This window comes from Miniopterus natalensis, chromosome 4 (genome assembly GCF_054644295.1).
Source record: "Miniopterus natalensis isolate mMinNat1 chromosome 4, mMinNat1.hap1, whole genome shotgun sequence".
NCBI classification, from domain to species: Eukaryota; Metazoa; Chordata; class Mammalia; order Chiroptera; family Miniopteridae; genus Miniopterus; species Miniopterus natalensis.
This window is the reverse complement of record NC_142084.1, coordinates 87,752,536-87,776,949: the sequence shown is the minus strand read 5'-3', so window position 1 is coordinate 87,776,949 and position 24,414 is coordinate 87,752,536. Positions and strand designations below refer to the sequence as shown.

Below are 24,414 nucleotides of genomic sequence, written 5' to 3'. Positions count from 1 at the left end.
ACTACTTGAGCCGGGTCAACAGGAGAGAACGGCTGCTTGTAAGTCAGAGTTCCGAGGATGTCTAAGCTGACCGAGTTCCCATGAATCTGAATATTGGGTTCATTTGTTTGCTTGCTCCAAGGATATTTTTGAAAATAAATGATCATGCAGAATAAACTTAAAATATATTTATTATCAAATCTTTGACAAAATATATACCAAAGTCAGTGATTTCAAAAACATGTCAAAAGTTGAAAAAATTCTGACATTTACATGAATGTCATGTTTTTACTGCCAGCTTCACTCTCCTGTGCTAATAGCAGACAATGAAATCCCCAAGTTCATTTAACATACTCTCTTTTGAAATACTGCACTGGTCACACAAATGTGTGCACGTGCACACACACACACGGAGCAAATCTAACCGGGTAAGTTTGCATTTCCATTTTCCCCTCTGTTAGAAGTGGAAATGAAAACTGAAATAAAAGGAGTGGCTAACGATCAGCCCCTGCCTCCTCCCGAGTGTAAACATCAGTGTCCCCTGTTCTGAGAACTGCCCCTGCGACAGTGCCAGAGCAGCAGCAGGTGGCTCCCGGCAGCCACGTGTAGAGCCTGTCCTTGCCCCGCGGGAACAGCTCGTTAGACCAAGATGGGCCCGAGCCCCTTCCTCTGGAGCGAGAGGGAGGAGAGGGCTGAGCCAAGGCGCGATGGTTACGGATGTAAATGCTAAGCCTGCTGACTGGAGCTGAATTGCCGGTGCCTGCTGGTGGCCTCGGGTCAGTCTTACCTTCTCTAGACCTCGGCTTCCTAATCGATCAGGTGGGGATGATGGCAGCACTGACTTCTCGTGCCTACTTTGAGAAGTGAGGTAATATAAGTAAACAGCTTGCCAGAGTGTCTGGAATGTAGGAAGCTCTCAGTCAACTTTAGAAGTTATTCTGTGTCTCCTATTATCCTTTTAGGAACACCCATTTATCATGGATTTTTACGTAGCTTGTACCGGTGGTAGGACAGAAGACCTGAGGGGAAGCGAGGAGCTGATCACAGCCAAGCACAGTAAAGACGGGCGCAGCACAGGACCCCACAGAGGGTGTCCGAACAAACGGAAGCTGTGGTGAAGAATTTGGTCAGGGTTCCGCTCCAGCCCCCTCCATGCACCTGAGAAGCCTCTCCAGGCTGCCCTGTGCGCAGAGCAGGCCCCTCATAATCGGGAGGCCTATTCTGAAGACTGGGACAAAAGGTGCTATGCTCCTAAATAAGTATTGTAATGAGGTGTCCCCACTTGCACCGTTTATCACCATGTGTGTGTGCTTGGACTCACTGCATCTTGAGCGCTGTGGAAAACAGGGCTCAGAGACTGCGCTGCCTGGATATTTCTGTCGGAACCTAGTGCCCTGGGAATGTGCTGTTTGATTGCTAATTAATGATTTTTAAAACAAAGTTAGGAGTTGTCTTAATTTTGTTTTCTATTCCGGTTGAAGTCAGATGCTTAGGGGGCTGTGGAGTCTCTAGAGACCGTCTGAGTTCAAGTTGCTGCCTGGCTGGGTGGCTTCCCGCCTTGAGAAAGTGTGGATAATAAGAGTGCTTAGCTAAAATATTTGGTATGAGGACCTGATGGAGTATGGTCCACAAAACCCTTAGCATGGTGCGTACCATATTGTAAGTACTTCAGTAATAGCCCGGCTGGGCGTGGCTCAGCAGTTGAGCGTCGATCTAGGATCCAGGCGATCAGGGTTTGATTCCCGGTCAGGGCACATGCCCGGGTTGTGGGCTCGATCCCCAGTCAGGGGTGTGCAGGAGGCAGCCGATCAATGACTCTCTCATCACTGTTTCTCTCTCCTTCTCCTTTCCTCTCTCTGAATCAATAAAGATATATTTTAAAAAATAATAATAATGTTGAATGTTCATTAATTAGATATTTTGTTAATTCCCACTTTAAAAACGACAAAGCTTTTCCTGTCTTAAAAAATAGCCTTGTCATTCTGCCTTCTGATTTTGATAGCTTCTAAATCATACTGCTCTATCTCATGCATAATTCTTCTCTAATGTGGTTCACATGATTAATCTTCTCAGAATGGGCAGGGACGAGTTCCACTGGCCACTTAGCAAATCAGTGCACACCTATGGCTAGTTCGATTACAGAATGATTTGAATATTGCCTGGTTCCAGAGTTTTAGGCTATAGGGAATCTCAGTGGCTTAGACACTCCGCCCCCTCTTGCTGTCTGATATTTGACCAAAGGTAATGTCTGAAAAGTAATTCATGATAATCATAGGGTTGATGGTATATCAGAAATCCTACTGTGTACCTCTACTCTAAGACCAAAAATATATCTCATTTGTTCCTTAAATCGTAGTTAATCTGGAGCAGTAAGTAACTCAAGGGTATGTCCAATATTTTTAAAGAGAAAAGTTTTTGATCGCCAAGGGCTTTATTCATGCCCCGTCCCTTTACAACTCCTCTTGGGCATCTACTGTCTATGAGGCATCATGCTGGGTGCCGGAGACAGAGTAGCTGTTTATTTTTATTTATTATGATTATTATTATTATTAGGAGTAATATAAATATCCGAGTGTGATGTCTTTAGTGTTTCCTCTCCTCTCTTGATGTTTCCATTGATTAGAAGAGAGCGTCACCGGTATAAAGCGTCTGAACGCTCTCCATTCCCTTATGCTCTTCTACTTGGGGAGGGGAGCAGGGGGAAGTAATTTAATTTGATGGGTGAATTTGGAAGGCGAGATCGACCTTGCCTGTCTCAGGCTCTTCCTCTTGTCATTTCCATTTTGTATGCTGGCTGTTCCTAAGACACTCACATTTTTCTGTGTTCCTCTATGCTAGAAGGTTTACGTGGACAGTCTACACCCTAGCTGAGGGAGGCCAGCACTGCCTGCTGACTGGGTGGGTTAATCGGGCTGATCCAGATGTTTACTTTCTGAAAACCCACTTTTCTGCAGATACAAGACACCTTCTACGATATCATCATTACTAGTGATAAGGTGATTTCGTCATATTCCATATTCTTTACTCTTATTTCTCAAAAGGTTCAGAACTCAGGTTGGAAAAGGGGTGTTACTTATTGAGTTCCTTGAGACCTTAATTTTTAAAGATAATAGAGACTCCTAAATGTATCACCAATTAAGTATTAATTCAGCATTCACTGTAAGCCAGCAGTGTGCTGATACTGTGAGGGATGTGAAACAAGTGTGTTTTTAATACTTTTTGGCATCACTTTAGGAAAATAAGACATTTATATAAGAAAAATAACTTCACAAAGGAGTGCTATATGTGAGGCCAAATTGTATTTTACAGTCAATAAATGTGATTAGAATGCTGGAAAGAAATTTCATTTGATATTGGATTAATTAAAAAATGTTTTCATAAAGCATTTTGTCTTGATTTGGGCCTTTGTGGAAATGTAGGATTTAGATGGCTGCAGAACAGAGGAAATTTCCATGAAGGGTATGTAAGGAATTCAGAGGCAAAAATAATAGCTATTATTTATTGAACACTATTGATAGACATTTTAGTTATATACCTCATTTAAATTTCCTAACAATCTTATAAGGATAGGTTAATTATAACAATATACCCATTACAAACAAGCTTAAGTGATTTGCCCAAGGTCATGCCCCTGGTAGTGGGGAGATTTCCTTCCAGTCAGCCTGAATCCTAGAGCCAGACCTGCTAACCCCCACGTGGTGTGTGTTTCACTTACACAGACTATTAAATTAAGTAGTCAATGCCAAGAACATGTGAGAAAAATTTGGTAAAGTCATTTATGGATTGTATGCAACACAGGCAGAGGAGTTTAAATAGGACCTTAAGCCTGATTAGGATCTTTGAAATGCTCTTAATTGGACAGGGGTTGTGAGAGAATGGTGGTGTGGGAAGACTGAGTTCCCACCTGGGAGACCACAGTAGGCCCCCAGAGAGCAATCACTGTAGCAACAGATACTGTATCAACACAGCAAGTCAATAAAGTGGCCTACAGACTGACCACAGTGACAAAATGTGTTGCCAGGGGAATAAATCCATAACTGTGGCTAACTTTTATATTTCTGTTTCTCCCAGAGTAATAATGGTTGACATTTGCTGAGTGCTTATTATATGCCAAGAATTTTTAAGTGCTTTTCGTGTATTAATTGACTTAATATTTGTGATAACCCCATGAGGTATTATTATTACTTTCATTTTACACGTGAAGAAACTGAGGCAGAAAGATATTACCCAAGGGAACATCCTTATAAATGGAGGAGGTGGGACCATAAACCCAGACATTCTAGTTCAGAAATCTGTGTCATTACCCACCACTCTGCTGTCCCTCATGTGCTCCGCTCACCCTAATTTGCGTAGTTGGTACATTTCATAACTTGTTTTAATATCTATAAAGTATCTCATTTTCCTGAGCCAGCATTTCCCAGTGTTTGACTCACAGAACATTTGTCCTACAGAATGTCAACAAGTATTGCATGAAGAAAAAGCATTTTGGGCAAATACAATTAGAAACACTAGATTATAGGAAGTTAAAACAGGTTTCCTTACCTCAGGACTTTTCAGAGGCTTTCACCCTGCCCGAGTGGGTGCCCTGTAAATTTCACACTTCGAGAAATGCTGGTCTATAACTTTTATTCTGAATCACCTGAGCTACTCTGAAATCAGAGGACTTTTATATTAAGATGGTGTCAACAAAATGGCATTTTAAAAATAATATTCAATTAACATATCTTTGAAATATTGATAATGGTGTATCTTCATGACCTCTCTGTGTTTTTTTTCTTATATAGGAGCTCGGCTGTTATGACTTTGGAAATATTATATAATTCCTGCAGAGCTCTCCTGGTGCACCGGTTCCCGTCAGAGGGAAGAGAGATTCATGTTAATCATGTGGGTTGGGAAAAGAAAGAACAGGTATGTACCAGTTTTATTCACGCTCTTGGTAATAATTTAATAAAAGCCTTTTGTAGTGAAGCTATTTCTTACAGGTATATTTTAACTATTTCTCAAGTATTCATTCAGATTTTATACTCATTTCCCCTTTTTAGCCAAAAATAATTCAGAAATCACACTATTTATGGCTATTCCGTAATAGTTCTGGCTACGCAGAAACCTAGCATCCTTGAGTCCACATGTCTTCCTTAACTGAAATGGAAGATAACTCGCACTCACACTATTTGGCTTACAGAACATAAACCTAGGCAAAGCAATCATTTCAGGTCTAGGAAGAAAGAAGACTATGGTGACTGATCACCATAAATAGTGTTGGTCTGGGAAATAACTGGGTATTTTCTATTGTATAAATATTGTGTAAATATTATAGTATATTACATATTATACACACAGAGAGACACAAAGATATAGCCAAGCTATTTCAAGTCTTTCCCTAAATACTTAGTTTATATTTTTCTTTCAAAAGTAAATTTAGAAAATACCCCAGAAAAACCAAAAATGCAGTGTCACTCACCATATCATGGTCTGAAACGGGTCCGAAACTGGTGACGAAGATGTCAGTCTTCACTTCAGTTACACGCTCTGATGAAGCAGAAAATTGGGACAGTGAATGTCTATCAACAGCCCTTATTAGATCTCACCACTGCACACTTACCCCAAATGGGAAATTTATTGGCTTTGATTAGCTACTTCTAAAATTGGTCCACTGTGTAGTCCTGATAATTTACTGCTTACACATGAAATTTCACACTTAATATTTTTCAATGGAGAACAAAGCCTAAATATGCTACTTTGGGAGGTAGAAATGTTATGGAGAAGTCAGCTACTGCTTAATGAATTCTTCAAGAACGGACACACTTTCCTAAATGATACCAAAGCCATTTTGCATTGTAATAAAAATGTGTTAGCATATGGGCACAGTTTAAGCGTCTGTGCTCTTTCATAGCTCTCCAGATCCTGCAGGTATTTAGACTACTCCTGGGAAGTATATACTGTATGGTAGCAAGTTTTATTAACTCTTTATGGACTCAAGGGTATGTTTTACAAATGATTGCTTTCTGTCACTAAATCATAACTGAATTACCCAAATTGGTCCCTGGAAAAACCTGACAACTCATGTAAGTATCGTCAATTTTGAGGATTGAGAAGAAAATATTAAGGTGAAGAAAAGTTCATTTAATAGATTCCTTTTCAAGTTCAACGTGATTTTATTGTATTGATCTCTGAGGCATAATATCAACCAATAAAACATATTTATTGTACTTTGCTAACAACTCAACACAGACATTTTTAAGGAAATATATTCACTCACCAAAAAAAAAGATAAAATAGAAAAATGTTTCTTTCATAAAAGGAAACAATTTGTCAAGAGGTGAAAATGAAAAAAGATGACTTTGTAATTTTCAGCTTTAGCTCTGAGAAATAACAGCCCAGTGTATTATGCAATTCATTTCATGTATTGGGGCAGGTATCTCTGGCATAGGACATTAAAGTAGTGATCCAATATATGTGATAATAAATTCTTTTGAATATCAATTTTACCCCTCAGCAATTCACTTGTAAACTGTTAATACTTCCAGATGAAATTCCTCTCAAGAAGTCATGTTATACTGTAAACATAATGTGCATAGCAAAATATAAAATAATTTGGAGGTGGAGGTAGTCCCTTCAATAACCAATTCAGTAGTGTTTGGATTGCTTTTGTTTGTTTGTTTTTGCAAACAGTGTTATTGGCTCCAAAATGCTAGAAGAGCCACTTGAGGATTATCTGGGGTTTACCCTTTAAAAACTTCAAAATAGAAGATATAGCTTGAGACAGAAGATAGAGTTGTGTTTTTAGAACTCGCTTCCAACCTCAGTTTGAACGTTCTGCGCCAACTATGTAGCTTTAGAGCAGGGATGGGGAACCTTTTTCCTGCCAAGGGCCATTTGGATATTTAGGACATCACTCACGGGCCTTACAAAATTATCAACTTAAAAATTAGCTGTGAATAAGCTCCTAGATTTACCGAATTTTGAGTCCCGCCTGTGGTTGCCTTGGCAAGGCCAGACCAAATGATTTTGTGGGCCCTGAGGCTGGACGTCCCCACCCCTGCTTTAGAGAAACGAACAGCTGTTAGCAATAAGTCTCGGTTGTATTAACCATTTGCCTCTTGTATGGGTTCCCATGCTTATAAGTCCCTTCCAGCAGTGATTTGTTTCCCAGGTTGACTTTCATTTCTCTCCAGGTTATAATCTATAAGATTGATGGTGAACATCTTAAAAATCTGAGTGATATCTATGGCATTAAAATTATATCCACTCTTTTATTTTTATATTTGTAGTAGGAAACTACCGTTAAGTGCATGCTCCTTTGGGAAATACATGAATCCCTGTCTGCACTTGGATGTGCTGGGCAGCTTGGGGCAGCTCTGCTGGACTCCTTTATCACCGTTACCTCTGTCTTGAGTACAGGGAGGGTAACTTTTCTGCACTGTACGGTATTTCCCCAAGGTAGCTAGCTTTACGGACATTGGCTTACCAGATGTGTTCGGAGCAACCAATCTGTTTTATCTAGCATGATAAAGTGCTCGGAAGAAGTGAGATATCCACTTGCCAAATATATGTGCTGTTTCCCTCTGCTGTTTTTAGCTTTCTAGTAGATTACTCTGCTATATAAGCAACAAATTATGAAGGCCAAGAAGCCTATTATTAAAGATTACTGTGCCATTCAAACAGAACATAAAACATGGTTACATTTACATAGATTTATTGTTAGACGCAGTTGTTACTGTGCTTTGTAGGGATTAGGCAGAAATAGAGAGCAGGTCACATCAGTGGCTATAGCACATTTCAAAAGCCCATTCCCTATTCTTGTATCCATCCCTGCCCCTAAGTGTATTTACCATATCAGATCACCACCTTCCAGGGCTTCATCCCATTTTCTACTAGCCAGCCCCCTCTGAGATTTCCCAGAACTCTCCTCCATGACGTTCCAGGGCATGTACCTGGCTGAGAGCCCTCGCCTTTGAGTCTCTCAGATGACCTCCTCTCCAGGCACTGTAATCATACCGCTACTCTTAAGGACATTCTGATTTTTGCTGTTTATCATTTCTCCTCCAAATATATTCAGAAACCCCAAGCTTAAGGTAGCAGAATGTCCCAGGCCCCAACCTGAAGGTGGGGATTGTAGTGACTAGTCAACTACAAAATGAAGAGAGTGAGTGATGGTATCAGGAGGGGAAGAAGCCCACCCCAAACATGAAATCTAGGACACCACCTTGAACCCTGAACATGAAATCTGGGACACCACCTCAAACCCCGAACATGAAATCTGAGACACCACCTTGAACCCTGAACACAAAATCTGGGACACCACCTCGAACCCCATACATGAAATCTGTGACACTACCTCAAACCCCGAACATGAAATCTGGAACACCACCTCGAACCCCGTACATGAAATCTGTGACACCACCTCAAACCCCGAACATGAAATCTGAGACAGCACCTCGAACCCCGTACATGAAATCTGGGACACCATCTCGAACCAGGGATAAGATCATTAGAAGAAGGTAACAACTGCCTTCTCTCCTTTCCCTTCTAATATATTTCCCTTGCCACATGCTCAGACTCTTTGATTTGTCATCAGCTCATACTGAGTGTCCAGTGGAACCAAAGGTTTTCATTGCTGGAAAACTCTACCCATTATGTAAACCTCTGGAAGATTCGTCATGAAGATTTTAACATGCAAATGTCTCTGAGAAATCGCACTTTAAATAAATGTGGTCATTGTTGTTTACCCACATGCTCTCCCAAACTGATTTGTTAATGCTACTCTAAAAAAAAAAAAATTACAAAAGCTTTAGGGAAAGCATGAGACCAATATAATACATTCTGTTGTTTATTAAGAAATAAAAAATTAAAAAATATATATCCTTATAGTATAAGTTTGGAAATTTCAGAAAAACATGAAAAAAGTTAAACATTCCATGGAATGCCACTGTCCACATAAACCCACTGTTAATACCTTGATGTATCTCCTTAGTTTTTTCTATTCAGATATACAGGGGTGGGCAAAAGTAGGCTGAGTGTTGTTCCTGTGGAAAAGGACATGCAGGCTCTGATGATTAACTCTTTCCCCTACGCACAACTGTAAACCTACTTGGGCCCACCCCTGTATGTTTAATGATTATCCTCAAACCACATTCTCACTCAGCTGAGTACAGTGCCAGTGACAAGGGATAGACTCCTTTGACCAAAAGTATGTCTTTCACTGTCACTGACCACGGATTCCCTGAGTGGCACGTGAAGTGACTCTTCTTTAAGATAGAAGGTTTATAATCTGGAGTGCAAAGTTTTAAAATAGCCAGGGGATTGTTGTGATGAGCTTCAACCAAATTATAAAGAGTGATTCACTTGCTTTTTGGCAAAGAAATGGTGGCCTAAAATCAAGGCCTCTTCAGGATCAGGCTTAAGTGGAGGATGTGCTCATATGCATGTTCTTCAGCTGATGTAGGGGAGTGGTTGAAGCACATTATTTCCCCAGTCCTGGGAAAATTTAGTCATCTCTTCCTCTCCCCTTCAGGTTGAAATCCCCATGGGGAGAGAGGAGTGACTATATTCATGTAAATTATTTATTATTTAAGGAACACTAGAACATTAGAATCTAAATCATCTGCTCTAATGCCTGACTTTATTGACTTAGCGCTTAGACTCTAGAGTGTTATTAGAAATACCTAGAAAGTACTCAGAGCCTTTCTATGGATCACAGGAGGAAAAGACAAGATATTTTTATCCTGAAAACTACTCTATTTAAGAGCATACAACGTGAATCAGGAACTTCTAATGAAGTTCAGCTAGAATGATTATACACCTAGCCAAAGTTAAACATGAATGAACCCCTTATATAACTAGGAAATAGTCTGAAAAGGAAAATCATTTAAAATAACTTAGTTGGAAGACATGTTGAAAGAACAGATTAATCAGCAGTTTTTTTCAATCAAATATTTTCTTCACAATAATCCTTCACTGTCCAACGTAAAAAAAACTCAACAGATTCTATAAATGTATACACATGTTCAAATTTTCCAGGGACAAACATGGGATAGAGTTATGTAAAACAGGACTATGGTGATGATGATTGCTCTCCTTTCAGTGATTGGGGAATATCTTCAAATAGTTCATCAATGTAAATTAAGCTTTTTATGATAAATCAATTAAAATCACTCTTTGAACAAGCATATCCTACAAAGATATGTTTATATATAAAATACACACACATAAATACACTTATCTGTATACGTATTTACACACTATATTATATACTCTAGCTGCTAGACCGCAGTAGATCTGTTCTTACCAGGGATTTCTTACAATGTTGATAACCTGCTGGTAAGTATTAAAATAACAGATGTTTTGCAGTGATCATTCAAAAAGATGATTAGTGCTTGAGGCAGAAATGAGAAAAGCAGTGGAGTATAGTAAGCAGTAAGCACATTGGATTAAGAGTCCAAACACTCAGATTTCAACTGTGATTTTCCTGGAGATCATGCTGCATGATTTTAGGTACTATACTTTAATTCCTCCGAGCCTGTTTTCTCATTTTTCAGTGAAGAAATAATACCTGCACAGTTGACTGCATTGCATTGGAGTGAGGGTTAAATAAGATCATGATGCCAAAAACACTTTGAGATGTATTTGTTGAGTAAGTTAAATTCATCAACAAATGTTTGTTTAGCATTTCCTATGTGTCAGGCACCATTCTAGGCAGCGGTAATTCATTGGTGAACAGAAGTACAAATGTTCTTGTTCTTCTGGAGCATATCTCAGAGTTTTTGGGAAAAGATGCTTTACATATATTAGAAACACAGATTAGATAATAGATATTAGATGTACTGTTATGTACAAACACGTACAAATTATACTAATAAATTTCAGATGACTGGGAATTCTCTGAAAGAATGTCCTTTGAGGAGGTGGTTTTAAACTAAGACCTGGGAGATAAGAAAACTTCAGGGATGAGCAGACCCAAAAAGAGACGTTTCAAGGGAAAGAAAGAACAAAATTCAAGGTAAGTGTGTTATGTTTTAGAAACACAAAGTCTGCCCTGGCTGGTGTGGCTCAGCTGGTGGAGCGTCATCGCATGCACCAAAGGGCCACTGGCCGATGTGGTTTCCTGTCAGGGCACATACCCTTATGAAGGTTTCAGGTTGGCTCCCCATTCAGGGTGTGTACAGAAGGCAACTGATTGATGTTTCTCTCTCTCCCCCTCCTCTCCTTCCTCTCTCTCAAAAAGAATCAATTAAAAAAATAAACAAAAAAATGTTGTATATCTGGAGCCTGATGTTGCTGATGAACATGGTACAAGATGACTCTCTAGTGGCAAGTAGGGTCACACCTAAAGGCCTTTGTGCATTTCACTAAGCAGTTGACCTTTATTCTAATACAAAAAGCTTTTGGGTAATGAAGTGAAATTATGTCACCTGCAGTTTAAGAAGATGGCTAATACTGTGTGAATAATGGATTGTAAGAGTGTTAAAAAAGGGGAGGAAGAGAGAATCAACAGTGAAGAGTTATAGGTGTTTTAGTAGAGATGCCTATCACAACAACTTATTTAATATGGCATTGGCCATATTTTCACTGGAAACACTGTGTACTGAGGAACTCAGAGTAATAGTCACTGTGCCTGGTTCCATGGACCTGTACCTTATGAAGGTTTACTGTCCCTTTAAGCTACTTTGTGGTCTGTTAATTCATGGAGGCAGGCACTATATGGAGACTAAATGGTACAACATTAGTCATCATAATAAAGTATATCTTTAAATTTCACTTTGAAATGGTTCTGGTTAGAAATTGAAAATATCTGGGGCCCCCCACATAAATATCAGTGTATACTCCTGGATTAGACAGTGTTTCAGCTCCCTGACAGTCGTTCTGGAACATCCTTCATTTTCATCCCTAATTCTTTGGAATAGATATGTAGTGCTGTTTAATTTTGTATGTGTCTAGCTACTATAGATGCACAGAGAGTAGAGACTCGCATCTCAAGGTGTCCAAATAGTTCCTGATCCTTTGTTGTTTTTGCATTTCAAGAACTCAGATGATACAACCAACTCCCAGGAAAAAAAGTAAATTTTATTGTGGCAGACATTTATCTCAATTCCACTGAGAAATTTCCTCCTTCCCTCTTTATATTACGGGCAGTTTCTCTTGAGAGAGGGCTAAGCTCTAGAGAAGAGTATCACTGCTGTGTTGGAGGAGTGGGTTTCTTTCTGTCTATATAAATCTCTATCAGTATTGTGTAGCCTGCAGTTGCTCTGAGGTAAGATGCTTCTTTTTCCCATGTTAGTTATAAAGGGTGATAATATAATAGTCTTGGAGGGGGGTGGCATCCGCTTAGGACGTGGTCCTCTCCTATGTTTTCCAAAGTGACTATTAATAATGAGATTCTCATGTCAAAAATGCTCCAACATTATTTTTCAAATAAAGACTTAAGGTTTTACCTGAAAAAAGGAATCATCTATAGAAAAGATTAAAAAGATTCAACATTGCTTCTAGAAAGAAGATGGGAAATGGAAACTATATGAAAGGTCAAAAGTAATTGTTCCAAAAAATCAACTGCAGCCGCCTACTAATCATGTGGCCTTTATAAGGTGAGCATAGTCTCAGTGGCTACATTTTATCTTAGGAAATTCTTGGCGCTGAAGTGGTAGACAATTTATACACACCAGGAAAAGATGAGAGTAGAAAGTTTCCAAACATGCTAGAACATTCCTCTGGGTATTTGGTCGGATTCATTAGACAGGCTGGCTTCCTGAGCTGACTGGTGATGTCAGCCAGTAAAGGTTAAGAGGCACTCTCTGTTCATTTTAACAGTTCCTCTTGGGTTTTGGTAACTGCTTTTTCACTGAAATTCAACTGAATTATAGGATGTCTAGATAGACAATTTCTGGGGAAATAGATTGCATTATGCCAAAGTCTGAGCATCTGCTGCACACCTTGCATTACAAGCATCAGATAAAACTACAGCAAACTCAGAAAGAAGGGTTCCAGAGTAGAATTTCAAAAGAGAACACAGCCATCACCCGGGAAAGTAAATATAGCAACAGCAACAGATATTGGATAACTCTAACTTTTTTAAATTTGTTTTTGATATTGTCAGTATTTTAGAATCAAAATTATTGCATTGTGACAGAACTATATTATCTTCTAATGTTTTGAAATTCTAGCTTTTTAATACATATATACAAAATATGTGTTTTAACTTTAGTTGAACATGAATAAAATGGTTGCCTCTAATCTCAACATCACACAGGATACAAAAATAACAAGAGATCACATAAATATCAAGTATCTTATAATTTTGAGATAGAACAAGGCTAATTTTTTTTTAAAAAATGTATTAAACTATACTGCTTTCTCTACCCTTAGTAATCTAGACTTTACAGAGTTGCGTACAATTTCAAATTGGAGTTAATCCAGTTTTTTCCTAGAGCACTTAGTTTTTCCACCTTCTCGTATTTTGACATAAAGACACATAAGCCAAGATCCTAAGTTAATTCCCAAGGAGCCAACACCACCTGGCCAACTGCAGGCACATCCAACCTGGTCACCTTACTTAGTTGGAGATGTTTAAATCTTAAAGTCGGGATCTTTTGCAATAATTGGGCTAAAAGAAGTCTGAAAGGTCTTATACAGGCATAAAAATCCAAAATTAGGAAAATTATGGAAATAAGGAGAAAGTCTGCTTTGAGGCAGAGATTGTTTGTTAAATAACATATTCATGCTAAAATACCGTGAGAGAGAACTCCAGCTACACTCTGGTTGCAAATACGTATCTGATACCTCCAAGTAAAACCTAAAACAAAACAAAACCCAAAATCTGTAACACAGGAAAAAGAAGAAAATATTAACTAAATATCTGTTAAGTAGGGATAAGTAAAGTCCATTCTTCTACCTATATTCCTACCTGTTCACTTATATCTACTCCTTCCCTCCATCTGGGTTTGTCACATGATGATGACACTCATCTCTTTCCTTTGCCTTCTTTATATGGTTTGATGATAAAATCTTTGAGTGGTATCCACCATCCTATGCATCATTTATTGAGATGAAACTTAAGGCAGCACTTAGAAATTATAAGAATTTTTAAGAAATACCATTAGCAGGGAGGGAAAGGGTAAAAAGTTCTGTGATTCCTTTAAAATGTGACTCAACCAAGATCTTACTCCTTTGGCACTATCCTGGCTGAGTTCCATTTAAAAATGTTTTTTGCCCTAATCTGTTTTCCAAGGAGTGAAATAAAGTTGTTTATAGAAGAAAAGGTCTTTCGTAAATTAGATGTGTGAGAATGAACCTATGAACGGGAGAAAAGTAAACCTTCAGCCCGGTGGCATGTCCCAGACACTGAACTGGTTATCATTAAACTGGTTCATCCTGGGATTTTGTCACATCAGCTGTAAAGTGTAACCTGTATATATGGTGGGGCAAAGGGGAATGTAAAGATGTCACTGGAAGGGCATTATTTGTCATTAAAAACCCAAAATCTTTCTTCAGAATTAAATTTCAGGTCTGTGCTTATGGGTTGTTGTTCCCCCCTCCCAGAGTGCAGGGGATGCCACTATGAGGTGGCTGAACTGCAACCAGATAAGGGGAGCGTTACTTAATTTTTTAGAAAGTTAGAATTCAGGTTTCTTTAGTTTATTATAATCACAGCCAGCAAGGAGAAACTTGGGAGAGTGAATCTCAGAAAAGTGTTTGGTTTGGTCCTGGTTTAAAATGAAAAGAGGAATCCTAGTTCATCCCCAAACACCTCCTAACGCAGGCCCTTCCTTTACCATGTACGTCTCCCCCTTCTCTACCCGTCTCGCCTCTCCAGTACCCCCTTTTGCTCTCCTTCTTCTCTAGCCTTTTCTCTTCTGTCTTGCCTTGCTTTCTGGCTTTTACCTTCCCCTTTCCCCAGCCATTGCCTTCTGTGCTGACCACGCTCTAGATAACAGTCTTTCAGACGCATTCTTCAGCGCCTGGTTGGGAAGGAAGCAGACCTCCGCACCTTCCCCTGAGACAGGTTTTCAGTGAGAGTGGACTCCACAGTTACTGGCAGTTTTGACTTGTCTTTTCTGGCTTCTCATTACTTCAGTTCAAGTTCATTTAAAGGTTTCTTCATTTACTTTGTATTAAAATGTGAACAGTCAACTTATTTTTTGCCTTTGTGTTCCTGAATAGAGCACATTAAATCATTAGAACTGCACACGGTCCTTTCCCCATCTCTTCTGCCTCCAACTAAAAGTCCCTTCCAGGCGATCTTTTTATATGTTATCCTTATATTTTCATTTTCTCAGCATTGCTCTTGGCCTTGAAAAGGTGGCCATTTTAAAGTGCTATAATGTCTGCTGACTGATTTCTGTCACCCACATGCACCAAGTGAACTGTTCTGTTTCTTAGTTACTGGGCCCAGGGCGTATATCCCCACAGAGCAGCGCTAACCTTCTGGTGCAGTGCGTGGTTCCGAAAAGCAGGTCATAATGAATTTGCACACACAAGAGTTTCTTACATTAGTCTCAAGGCTCAGCTTGTCACATTTTTATATTTTCTGAGGGCATTCGGAACAAAATATCCCTGCCTTCTGCACAACGTGTTGTTATTTTTATAACACCAGACTTTTGCCATAATAATGAAGAGAGTGGGCCCCTTTTTCCTGCAAGAGTAGATGATCCCAGCTGTGATCATAAACCTACTAAGAGGAAACTTTTACCCCCTTATAAGCCAGTGATAGTCTTTCAAGTATTTCCTCTACATAGTCTTTTCATCTGAAAGCAAATGGATAATTTTTTTTTTTTTTTAAAGGTCTATTTTTACAATGGGGATCTACTGGAATGCATGACATACTTAACCTACCAGAAATATATGGTAAAGAAATGAAATTAAATAATTCTGCAGAGAAATATATATTAGATCATTTCAGTTTATAGCATCCAGAAATAATGGAGTTAAAATTTTTCTCTAATTCTGCAACCAATTGTGTTTTTTAAAAATCTACAACCTATATTTAATATTTTGAAGAGTAGTTTTCAAAATACAGACAGTCTCAAAATGTACTTAAAATGTTAATGACTGGAGATGTTATAAACATATTCCATTATATCCCGTAATGCTAAAAAATGGAGTCCAAAAAGTTAAGTTAGTCATTATTATTGAAGGTTTTTCCAAAGTCTCATATCCATCAGATTGGATTGCAGGCCATTACAGGATGATACATAAAATGGAAATAGAGGAAAATATTTGAGCTCCTTTTAAAACTTTTTAATGTTTATTGTATCCTCAAAATCACTGTTTTCAGGAATCATGAATACCGGAAAAATCATCTTTAGCAAAGATGAAAGGACATTCCTTCTTTTCAGTTTTCCCGAGTCCTTGAATTTCTACTACAAGAGCATATTTTTTCCATTTCAGTTAAGAAGAATATACCTTGACTGTGTTTGGTCAACTACCTATTTCTCTTCTTCAAATTCACATCTATTTTTGTTTTTTGGAGGGATTAAACAGATAATCAAAGTAAATCCTATCGTAATAGTAATGTTGCATTATGAATTAATATAGTTGTTTCTGCTAATAGAAGGGTCCTGTGTGTGTGTGTGTGCCTGTGTGTAAAATTCTCTACCAAACTGAAAACTTTGCACCGAGCTTAGAAAGAATATTCATATTCACACGTAAGAGTATTAAATGGGATTTCTTAAACTAGAAGAAAGACCGGGTTTTCTAGATGTGTTATAAACTCCTGCTGATTTTGTAAGGATCGATATCACAGAGCAGGAAGGAAAATAAGGAATCAGGTAGATGTCCACCAGCGCGTCAGAAAGCCTTTCTTTTCCAAGGTTAGAGCCACATCCTGATTGTTTCTTCTTGCACGTCCCTCCCCTACCTGCAGTCTTTCTCATTTATTTCACATTTTCTGACTCAGGAGCAGTTTTCCTGAAACCAGTTCAGCTGCTCAGGCACACACAGACATTAAGATTTTTTTCTAAGAACGTGCTGGAGGAAAACTAGGTGGAATACAAACCCCAAGGAATTTGCGTAGCATGTCCTAGAATGAGCGTCTGAAATTGGTTAGCAAGGACACCTGCTAAGCCCTTCCACATACATTTCACTTGTGTCTTTGGCAAAACAGTTTCCCTTCAACCTCCAGGAGACACTAATGGCATTTGGCAATCTCAAAACAGACCCACGATCCACATCCAGGTGATGATACTACCCAAAGCATTAAAAAAATTAACTCTAAATCCATGCTGCTATTCAACTTTAAAATCACATTTTGAACTCTTAAACTTCCTATTGTTTGCATATGTTTGCTGCCCAAATGGAGAAGAGATGACTTCTTAATATTGCCATTTAATTGTAATTTGCATATTGTTATTAAATAGTTTCTACAAATTCTTCAGAGAAGGTGCAGCATCAGTGATAGTTGGTAATCCTAGATGCTAACCTTGGCTTCCTGCGTGACTTTGGATGCTAATTTATTTCCTTACCTCACTTGTTTCACTCTAGGATCAATATTTTGTTTTGGCTTCATTAGTCTTTGTTTAACTTAATAAGGTAGGCTGATTATCTTACTCAAGAGTTATTCAAGTAAGAGTGTAATGTCTGGCACTGTTTTCTTTTATTGTTATAAATATTGTATTATTAAGTCTATCTTATTCCTAAGCAAACATTTATTAGTATCAGCAATTAATGCTAACTGGTTATAATTAAAATTTATTAGTGTAATCAGTTAATAATAGCAATACAAAAAAATACATTTTTACTTCAGAAAATAAGGGTTTAAGTTTGAATGCATGGCTTATAAAAACAAAAAACACTGCCATCTATTTTACTCACCTCTGATCTCAGAGGTGGTAGTAATCTAATGCAAAATAGTGGATCAATAAGTAATATTCCAAAATGAATGTTTATAGAGCAGTAGATTCAGAGATAGTCCATGTGAATTCAGGATAGGCATAGCAATGCTGAATGAAGTAGAGGCACTCTTTAGGCTGGAAAGAAGAAGACTGCTCCCATTTTTACCCTGTCCAGTAAAAGCAACATATCTTTCATGTTATTATAAGTTTGTATCTTCCTTTTACTACATATGGATATGTACATGGAACTACCATGGTAAATTCAATTAATACAGAGTGATCTGTTAAAAATAGGGTTAGTCATTCAACTACATGCTGCCATTTTTATTACTTTACTATTTAGAGGGGAAGCCAGGCTCTACTAGTAAAGGTTTAACATTGCCCTCTAAAATAAAAACAACCGTGACCCACCTCCCAATCCTGGTCTCAGGCGATTGTCATAACCATCTAGGAGTCGGTCCAAAATCCTGGTGAAGACAGTGGTATTGTCTTTAAGTTCATCCTGTAATGAGGGTTGTCCATAGCTGAAAAAAGCATAATGGGAGGTGATAACTAAGTGATACATTTCTACTAAAACATTTGCCAAAGTAAGCCCTTCCGCAGATTTTCCTTCCTTCCTTCCATTGAATCTTACTTTAAAAATTCCTTCTGATAAAGTAAAAATTTAAAAAAAAGTCATATTTTAATTCCTACTACTTTCTCATACTTGTTCTCATGTGTGATAAGCTCTTTATTCTAATACTTCTAACTAGGGAGGAAAATTACCAGGAAGTGAGTTCCTTCTTTGCATTCATAATTCTCGGCATGTACACAGCGCTCTAATGCATTTTTTCCTGGGCGAGTAAGAATGTTAATGCACGCTGGACAAAAATCCTGGGGGATTTCTTCCCAAATAAAAAAATATATGTATTTATGAGCTACCAAAATAATTAATAGTTTCATTTTCATTTAATTTAACATGTAGCATAAGCCTAAAATTTCACCTCCTAACATCCCTTTCTTCATCTACTTCATAGACATGTATGTGTGTGTGTGTGTGTTTTGCTTTTTTGATATTCTTTCAAGGTATTAAGATGCGAAAAATAGATAAAACTTGTTTCTTAGTATAATTATATTTTTACATCAGTGCTCCATTTCCATTCACCTGAAGGGTTATGAACTTATTTTGATAAATTTATAATTTGTTTATTCAAACCTCTAATTAACTGAATTTTTATCATTTCTGGTCTTAGAAGTAAAAAAAACCCACAAAAACCTTGGAAAAGATTCCCCCCCTGTTCTTAATTTATGGTTTACTAAGCTGTAGTGCAGGATTGGCGTTTTATTTAAGAAAACAGAGCTATTTGTGAGCAGAGCTTGAACTAGACCTCGTTTTCTTCACATTTCAGTCTAAAACTATTTCCATTCTCCTTTGTTGGGGTGATTGTTTATAGTTAAATCTTTACAGTTGAAGGTGTAGTTATTATTATTTACCATTACTAGCTTTGGCTTCCATAGTGACTGCAATTTAAGTACTGTGTATTTCTGACATCAGATGCGTTATTATCTGTGCTCCTTGAATCATATTTTATGTAATGATTAGGATGACACCTCCAAATCCTATGAGAGAGAAGTCTTCTATTTTAGGATGGATCACACTCACTGATAAATTTCAGCAATAGCTCTGACCTTGAGTAAAAAAAATGTGAATTCGAGTATAGACTAAGAAACTGCTACAAAAGATCCCTTGCCTACTTTCTGTTTCATATGCTTTGGCTCCACTCTTGCGTGTTTATATTACTGATCAATCTAAGAAAAAGTAATAACATGAAACCAGGATCCACTTATTTATAACCAAAATATCATTTCAAAAACCAGCGCTATTGTTTCGGTAATTAATTTTATATCAGCAAAATGTAATGGCCATTTTTTCCTGATAAATTTTAATCTGGTAAAGTTATTATAACTAAAAGCGATTCATGATATTAAACAGATGACAGGCATGTACTTCTATTAAACGATTTTTTGTTCTCCTAAATTCAGCATTAATATCATGCAGATTGAGGGTTTACTTTCCTTTGGCAAAATTGAACATCTTCCTAGTTTTAGAAATCAAATTTTTAATGAGCTCGGTGTCTTCCAGCATGTCTCATTAGTCGGTGACAGCAGTAAAACAAAAATAGTTTTCTGGGCGCAATTATTTACAAACACTCTGTCACAAAAACCCACTGTCATGCACGCATCCTTCAAGGATGTTGGAAGGTCATCTTGATACAGATGGAAGAGAAATGTTAGCACACCTTAAGTTGTGAGGAGGGCAAGACCAGGTAGTTTAAGGAAGAAAGCAATAAAATAAGATGGGGGGGAAAGACGAGATGGGAGACATGACAGAGCACAATTAGATTGTTAATAGGATTCTTAGAATAGGGAATTATCTGTTACTTTTACCTCTATTCCCTTTGTTTTTATAGCTTATGTCAAATTCAGAAAATACTTTTCCCCCCGGTTTTATCCCATAAATGTATTCACCAAATTTTTTCCATTGGCATACAAATGCCAAAAGATACATATCCCTACACTCCCAGAAAACCAGGTCTGTTATCCCCGCTGGAATGGTAACCTTTTTAAAAAATGTGATTTGATAATCAGGTGTTCTTTATCTTTACTTCTAATCTACCGTGCCCCATTGTAATTGTCAGAGAGTAGCCCTGGGGTAAATATAACTTATTTGCTATTAAACACTTTTGCCAACGTACTGTTTCCCTAAACTAAATCTGTAATTTGAGGAGAAATGTCAGTGACAGTACCTGATTCTGACTCCATGAGCCACTATATAATAAAACACTGTGCACTACCTCCACCTACAGGTCATCACAATAGTAACACTTCATATAATTTTTCCAAAGCAGTGAAGAACATTTAACTCCTCAGATTAAGAGTATCTGGCAAGAAAGCATTCCCTGTTTATCTGGTAGCCATTATTTACCACACGCAATAAGCAAAAAATAAAAACTTCTCAGTTTTAAAAATCCTCCTAAATTCACGCCTTCCCAGACTATTCTCTCTCTCTGCCTCACTCATAAGGGTTTGCTTTCCATTATGTTTGGAAGAATCTTAGATTTTTATAATATGTCTAAGACTTTCCTATGGGCCACAGGATAGACTATACAAGGAATATAAAAGTAGATAAAGAACAATCTGAAATACTTGGTCATTTATATCATTGCTACTATTATATCTTTATATGCTCGATTGGGTCATTAGCAAATATTTTGAGTATGGTTAGGCATAGTATTAAATTTTTCTCACAACTTGTCTCCGTAGTAGTTATGCTTAAATTAAGAATTTCAGCTCCATCTAATATTCTTAAATATTTTTCTGGCATATCTTACCCCTACTGGTTATATAAATGTTTTCAAAACATATGTACACGCTTTTAAAGAGACTTATGACTTTCAAATTACAAATATCATTTTAAACTTTTCCCTTCCATATAGTCAGAAGTTTCTTTATGATTTTACAGTGGGCTAAACGTTTTCTTGTTGAGAGATCAACTCACAGAGTATGCAGACATTAATTGGAGTAACTTTTGTGTGAATTAGGAAACCGCAGGTCTTGTTCAGTTTCAACTGAACTGTGAAAAAAAGTTCAATTTCAGACTTAAATGCTGAATTAGTAACACATTCTTCAATAAAAGCATGTTAAGTGTATTCTAACTAACATACAAATACGATGGTTATTTTTTCATGCTGCTCTTCTTGGTTCTTAGCTGGAATTTTATTGCAGTTAAGTTTTTTGAATTCCCTTAGTCATGAATTCATCCAAGGACAATTTTCTTCCCACTGAAAGAATACATGAAAAGTTACAGAAATTCTCATGCAGATTGAAAATAAAGCGTCCCCACCTTCTTCCAGTCAGTGTGCTGAGAAGGAGGGTCCAGGCCCAGAGGCAGTCAGGGAGACCCCGGCTCTTCTTCCTCATTGCGGGCTTGTGCAGCTGAAAGTAGAACCAGTAGAGATCAATGTCTCCTGTGAGAAACATCAGGTTATAACCACTAGGGCTGACTGAGGCAGCTCAGATGATGCTTTGAAGTCAGGAAATGACCTCACTGGGATGTGACACCTCATTGGAAGCAATGGAAACCTGGACCTTCAGCCTCCACTTTCCTTCCACCTCTCCATTCAGAAATAGATCAGTACCTTAATTTCTCCTGTAAAAACTACAAGTTGAAATGCTTTCAGGTGATAGTACTGCTCAAAGTAAAAACTGTGAGTTGTATTTTCCCTCTAGGATTTACATTTCCAGTATAGTATGCATGACTCTCTTCTTGTTTTTCAGCATCTGAAAAATTTGACCTTTCTGATTCGAGTTCCAGCAACTAAACTGTGCATTGAAATTTTTAAGCTGGTGTCTATCGCTGAGAGAGCATGTTTGGGGGCTGGGATGGGGAAGGTTAACATGCTTTGATGACTGAATTCATTTTTTGCATTCTGGATGCACCTTGATTTCAGGAGCAACTGTACTTATCTTTAAAAAAAAAACACAACAACATAGGAAACACTGTTGAATGTCAAAGTCGTGCTTTTATCTTCTGCCTGTGATTTCCTTGTTAAATATGCTCACTAATGCTTCCATGAGGCTAAAGGACACACTTTATAGTCAAGCCATGTGCTGATCTCCCTCGCACACACATACCACTCACATCAGTGCACACAAACATGCCCACACATATCTTCCCAGCCCTGTCCAATTCTGCCAGGTTGCTGCTAGAAAATGTTTCATCTCAAACAGATGGAAGCTGAGCGCTTTGCTTTGCATAAATAAGGGTCTCTTTTTTCTCTCTTAGGTAAAGTGTAATCAATCACCATCTGATTGTTGAATTTAGACTTAGTAGTGGGATGCGGGAGAAATGGAGTATGGAAAGCTTGGAGAATTTTTAAAAATTATTGTCTGTTTGTGGAGTCAGTTTTTAAAAATCAGTGCACTGCCTAGTTAAAGAGCAGATATGGCAACACTGTATTTAATGTGCTATAATTCATTCCAGTCAGTCATAATATGAGAATGTTCAAGGTATTTGTTAGCACTTCCCTAAATCTATCGCAGTCTTTTAAAACATATTTTCCATTAAGCACTCTATAGTTTCATGCAGTATGCCTTTAAATACATCTAACACATGCTTTCCATACTCTCTGGGATCATTTATATCAGTAAAAACCATTATAAACAGGCATGTAAGCAATGACACATAATGTGTTTAGAGTGAAATGGTCTAGAGATAAGAACTGTGAGCTTCATAGTTTGTACTTAATTTAGTGCCTGGCTCTGACACAGATGAGTTGCATATGACAGGACAGATTAGATAAATAATATTATGTTAAAATATTGCATCTAAATTGCATGACTATAATTCACCCTTTTATTAATCTTTGACATCTGCTATGAAGCAAAAACAACTTCTCTTAGCCTATGAATATTTGTTGGTTTGTCATTTTAAAAAATTCCTGAAAGGGTAAACAAAACAAAACAAAACCCCAAGGCAAGGTACCCTAGCTTTTGTCCTCTGACATTTTAAAAAGAGGAAAACAAACCTATCGTGGCACTTGAGTTGCTGGGTGAGAAAGTTTCTTGCAAATACAAACATAACAGTTTAAAAGAAACGCTAAGCTGCCTCCTTACCCCCTTTCCACCTTCAACCTCCCCCCCCACCACACCCCCCAAACGCCCAGGCCCCGTGTCACCCACATCGAGTGATAAGTTGAGTTTTGGGCGTTGGGAATGGAGAGACCCCTACAGCAGAGGGCACCTCAGCCGAGTCCACTGAGGAGGAGCCGAGAGGCGTTTCTGCAGCCGGAGGAGAGGTGCCCGGAGCATAGAGCCAGAGAGGGCTTGTCCCAGCCCCAGCCCCGCCGCCTTAACTTTGGACGGTGCCACCGACGCCCCTCCCCGCCTCATCCCAGCTCCCCCTGGGGGGCAAAAAAAAAAAAAAAAGAAAAAGATGGAGAAAACAACAACAAACACCAAAACAGCAAACCGACCAAAACAACAGGTCACCACCCACTCCGTGGCATGAATTCAAATCCGCCTGAGAAAGGGGGAAGAAGAGAGACATTGTATCAAATCAGGCTCGCCCGTCGCTGCGGCTTTCAGCCTGGAAGAAAAACACTCGTCGTTTCTACCTGCGGCGGGCTCGGGCTCCGCCGGTCCCCTTTCTCCTGTGTCTAGAGCATCCTCGCGCCCCCCCCCCCCCCCCCCAGCTGGGAAAAGCCACGTTCGCGGCTCCGTGGGTTGCGGTGGGGAAGCAGCACCTACCTCGGGCCCCCTCCGGGCACAGGAGCGCTCCAGCCCCGGGAAAAGTGCCTGCGAGCGAGAGAGCCGTGGAGAGCCCGGAGCAGCCGGAGGCGCGAGTGGGGCGCGGAGCGGGCGCAGCGAGCGGAGCCCAGGGGCGTCCTCGCGCCGCGCGCTCGCCCGCCCGCCCTGAGCCATCATGGACTCTGCGCCCGCTCCCTCCGCTCCGCCGAGGAGCTCACGCCCAGGTCTGCTCCCAGATCCGAGCTGCGGCTGTACAACAAAAGATCCCTCTTTACCAAGACAGTAGTAATACGTCCCAGGGCAAACCGGATGTGAAATAGGCGGT

General features: G+C 38.8%; 1 protein-coding gene across 1 annotated transcript in view; it reads right to left on the bottom strand.

The window, feature by feature from the left end:
• Nucleotides 1-24,214, bottom strand: part of GABRA1 (gamma-aminobutyric acid type A receptor subunit alpha1) — a 50,847-nt gene extending 26,633 nt beyond the window's left edge. The window contains exons 1-4 of the mRNA XM_016214019.2: nucleotides 24,090-24,214; nucleotides 21,685-21,776; nucleotides 18,213-18,325; nucleotides 5,441-5,508 (exon numbers count right to left, since the gene is read on the bottom strand). Coding sequence (XP_016069505.1) covers nucleotides 5,441-5,508; nucleotides 18,213-18,325; nucleotides 21,685-21,761 — 258 coding nt within the window. The 5' untranslated portion in view covers nucleotides 21,762-21,776; nucleotides 24,090-24,214. The remainder of the gene's footprint in view (nucleotides 1-5,440; nucleotides 5,509-18,212; nucleotides 18,326-21,684; nucleotides 21,777-24,089) is intronic.
• Between the last annotated feature and the right edge of the window lie 200 nt (nucleotides 24,215-24,414).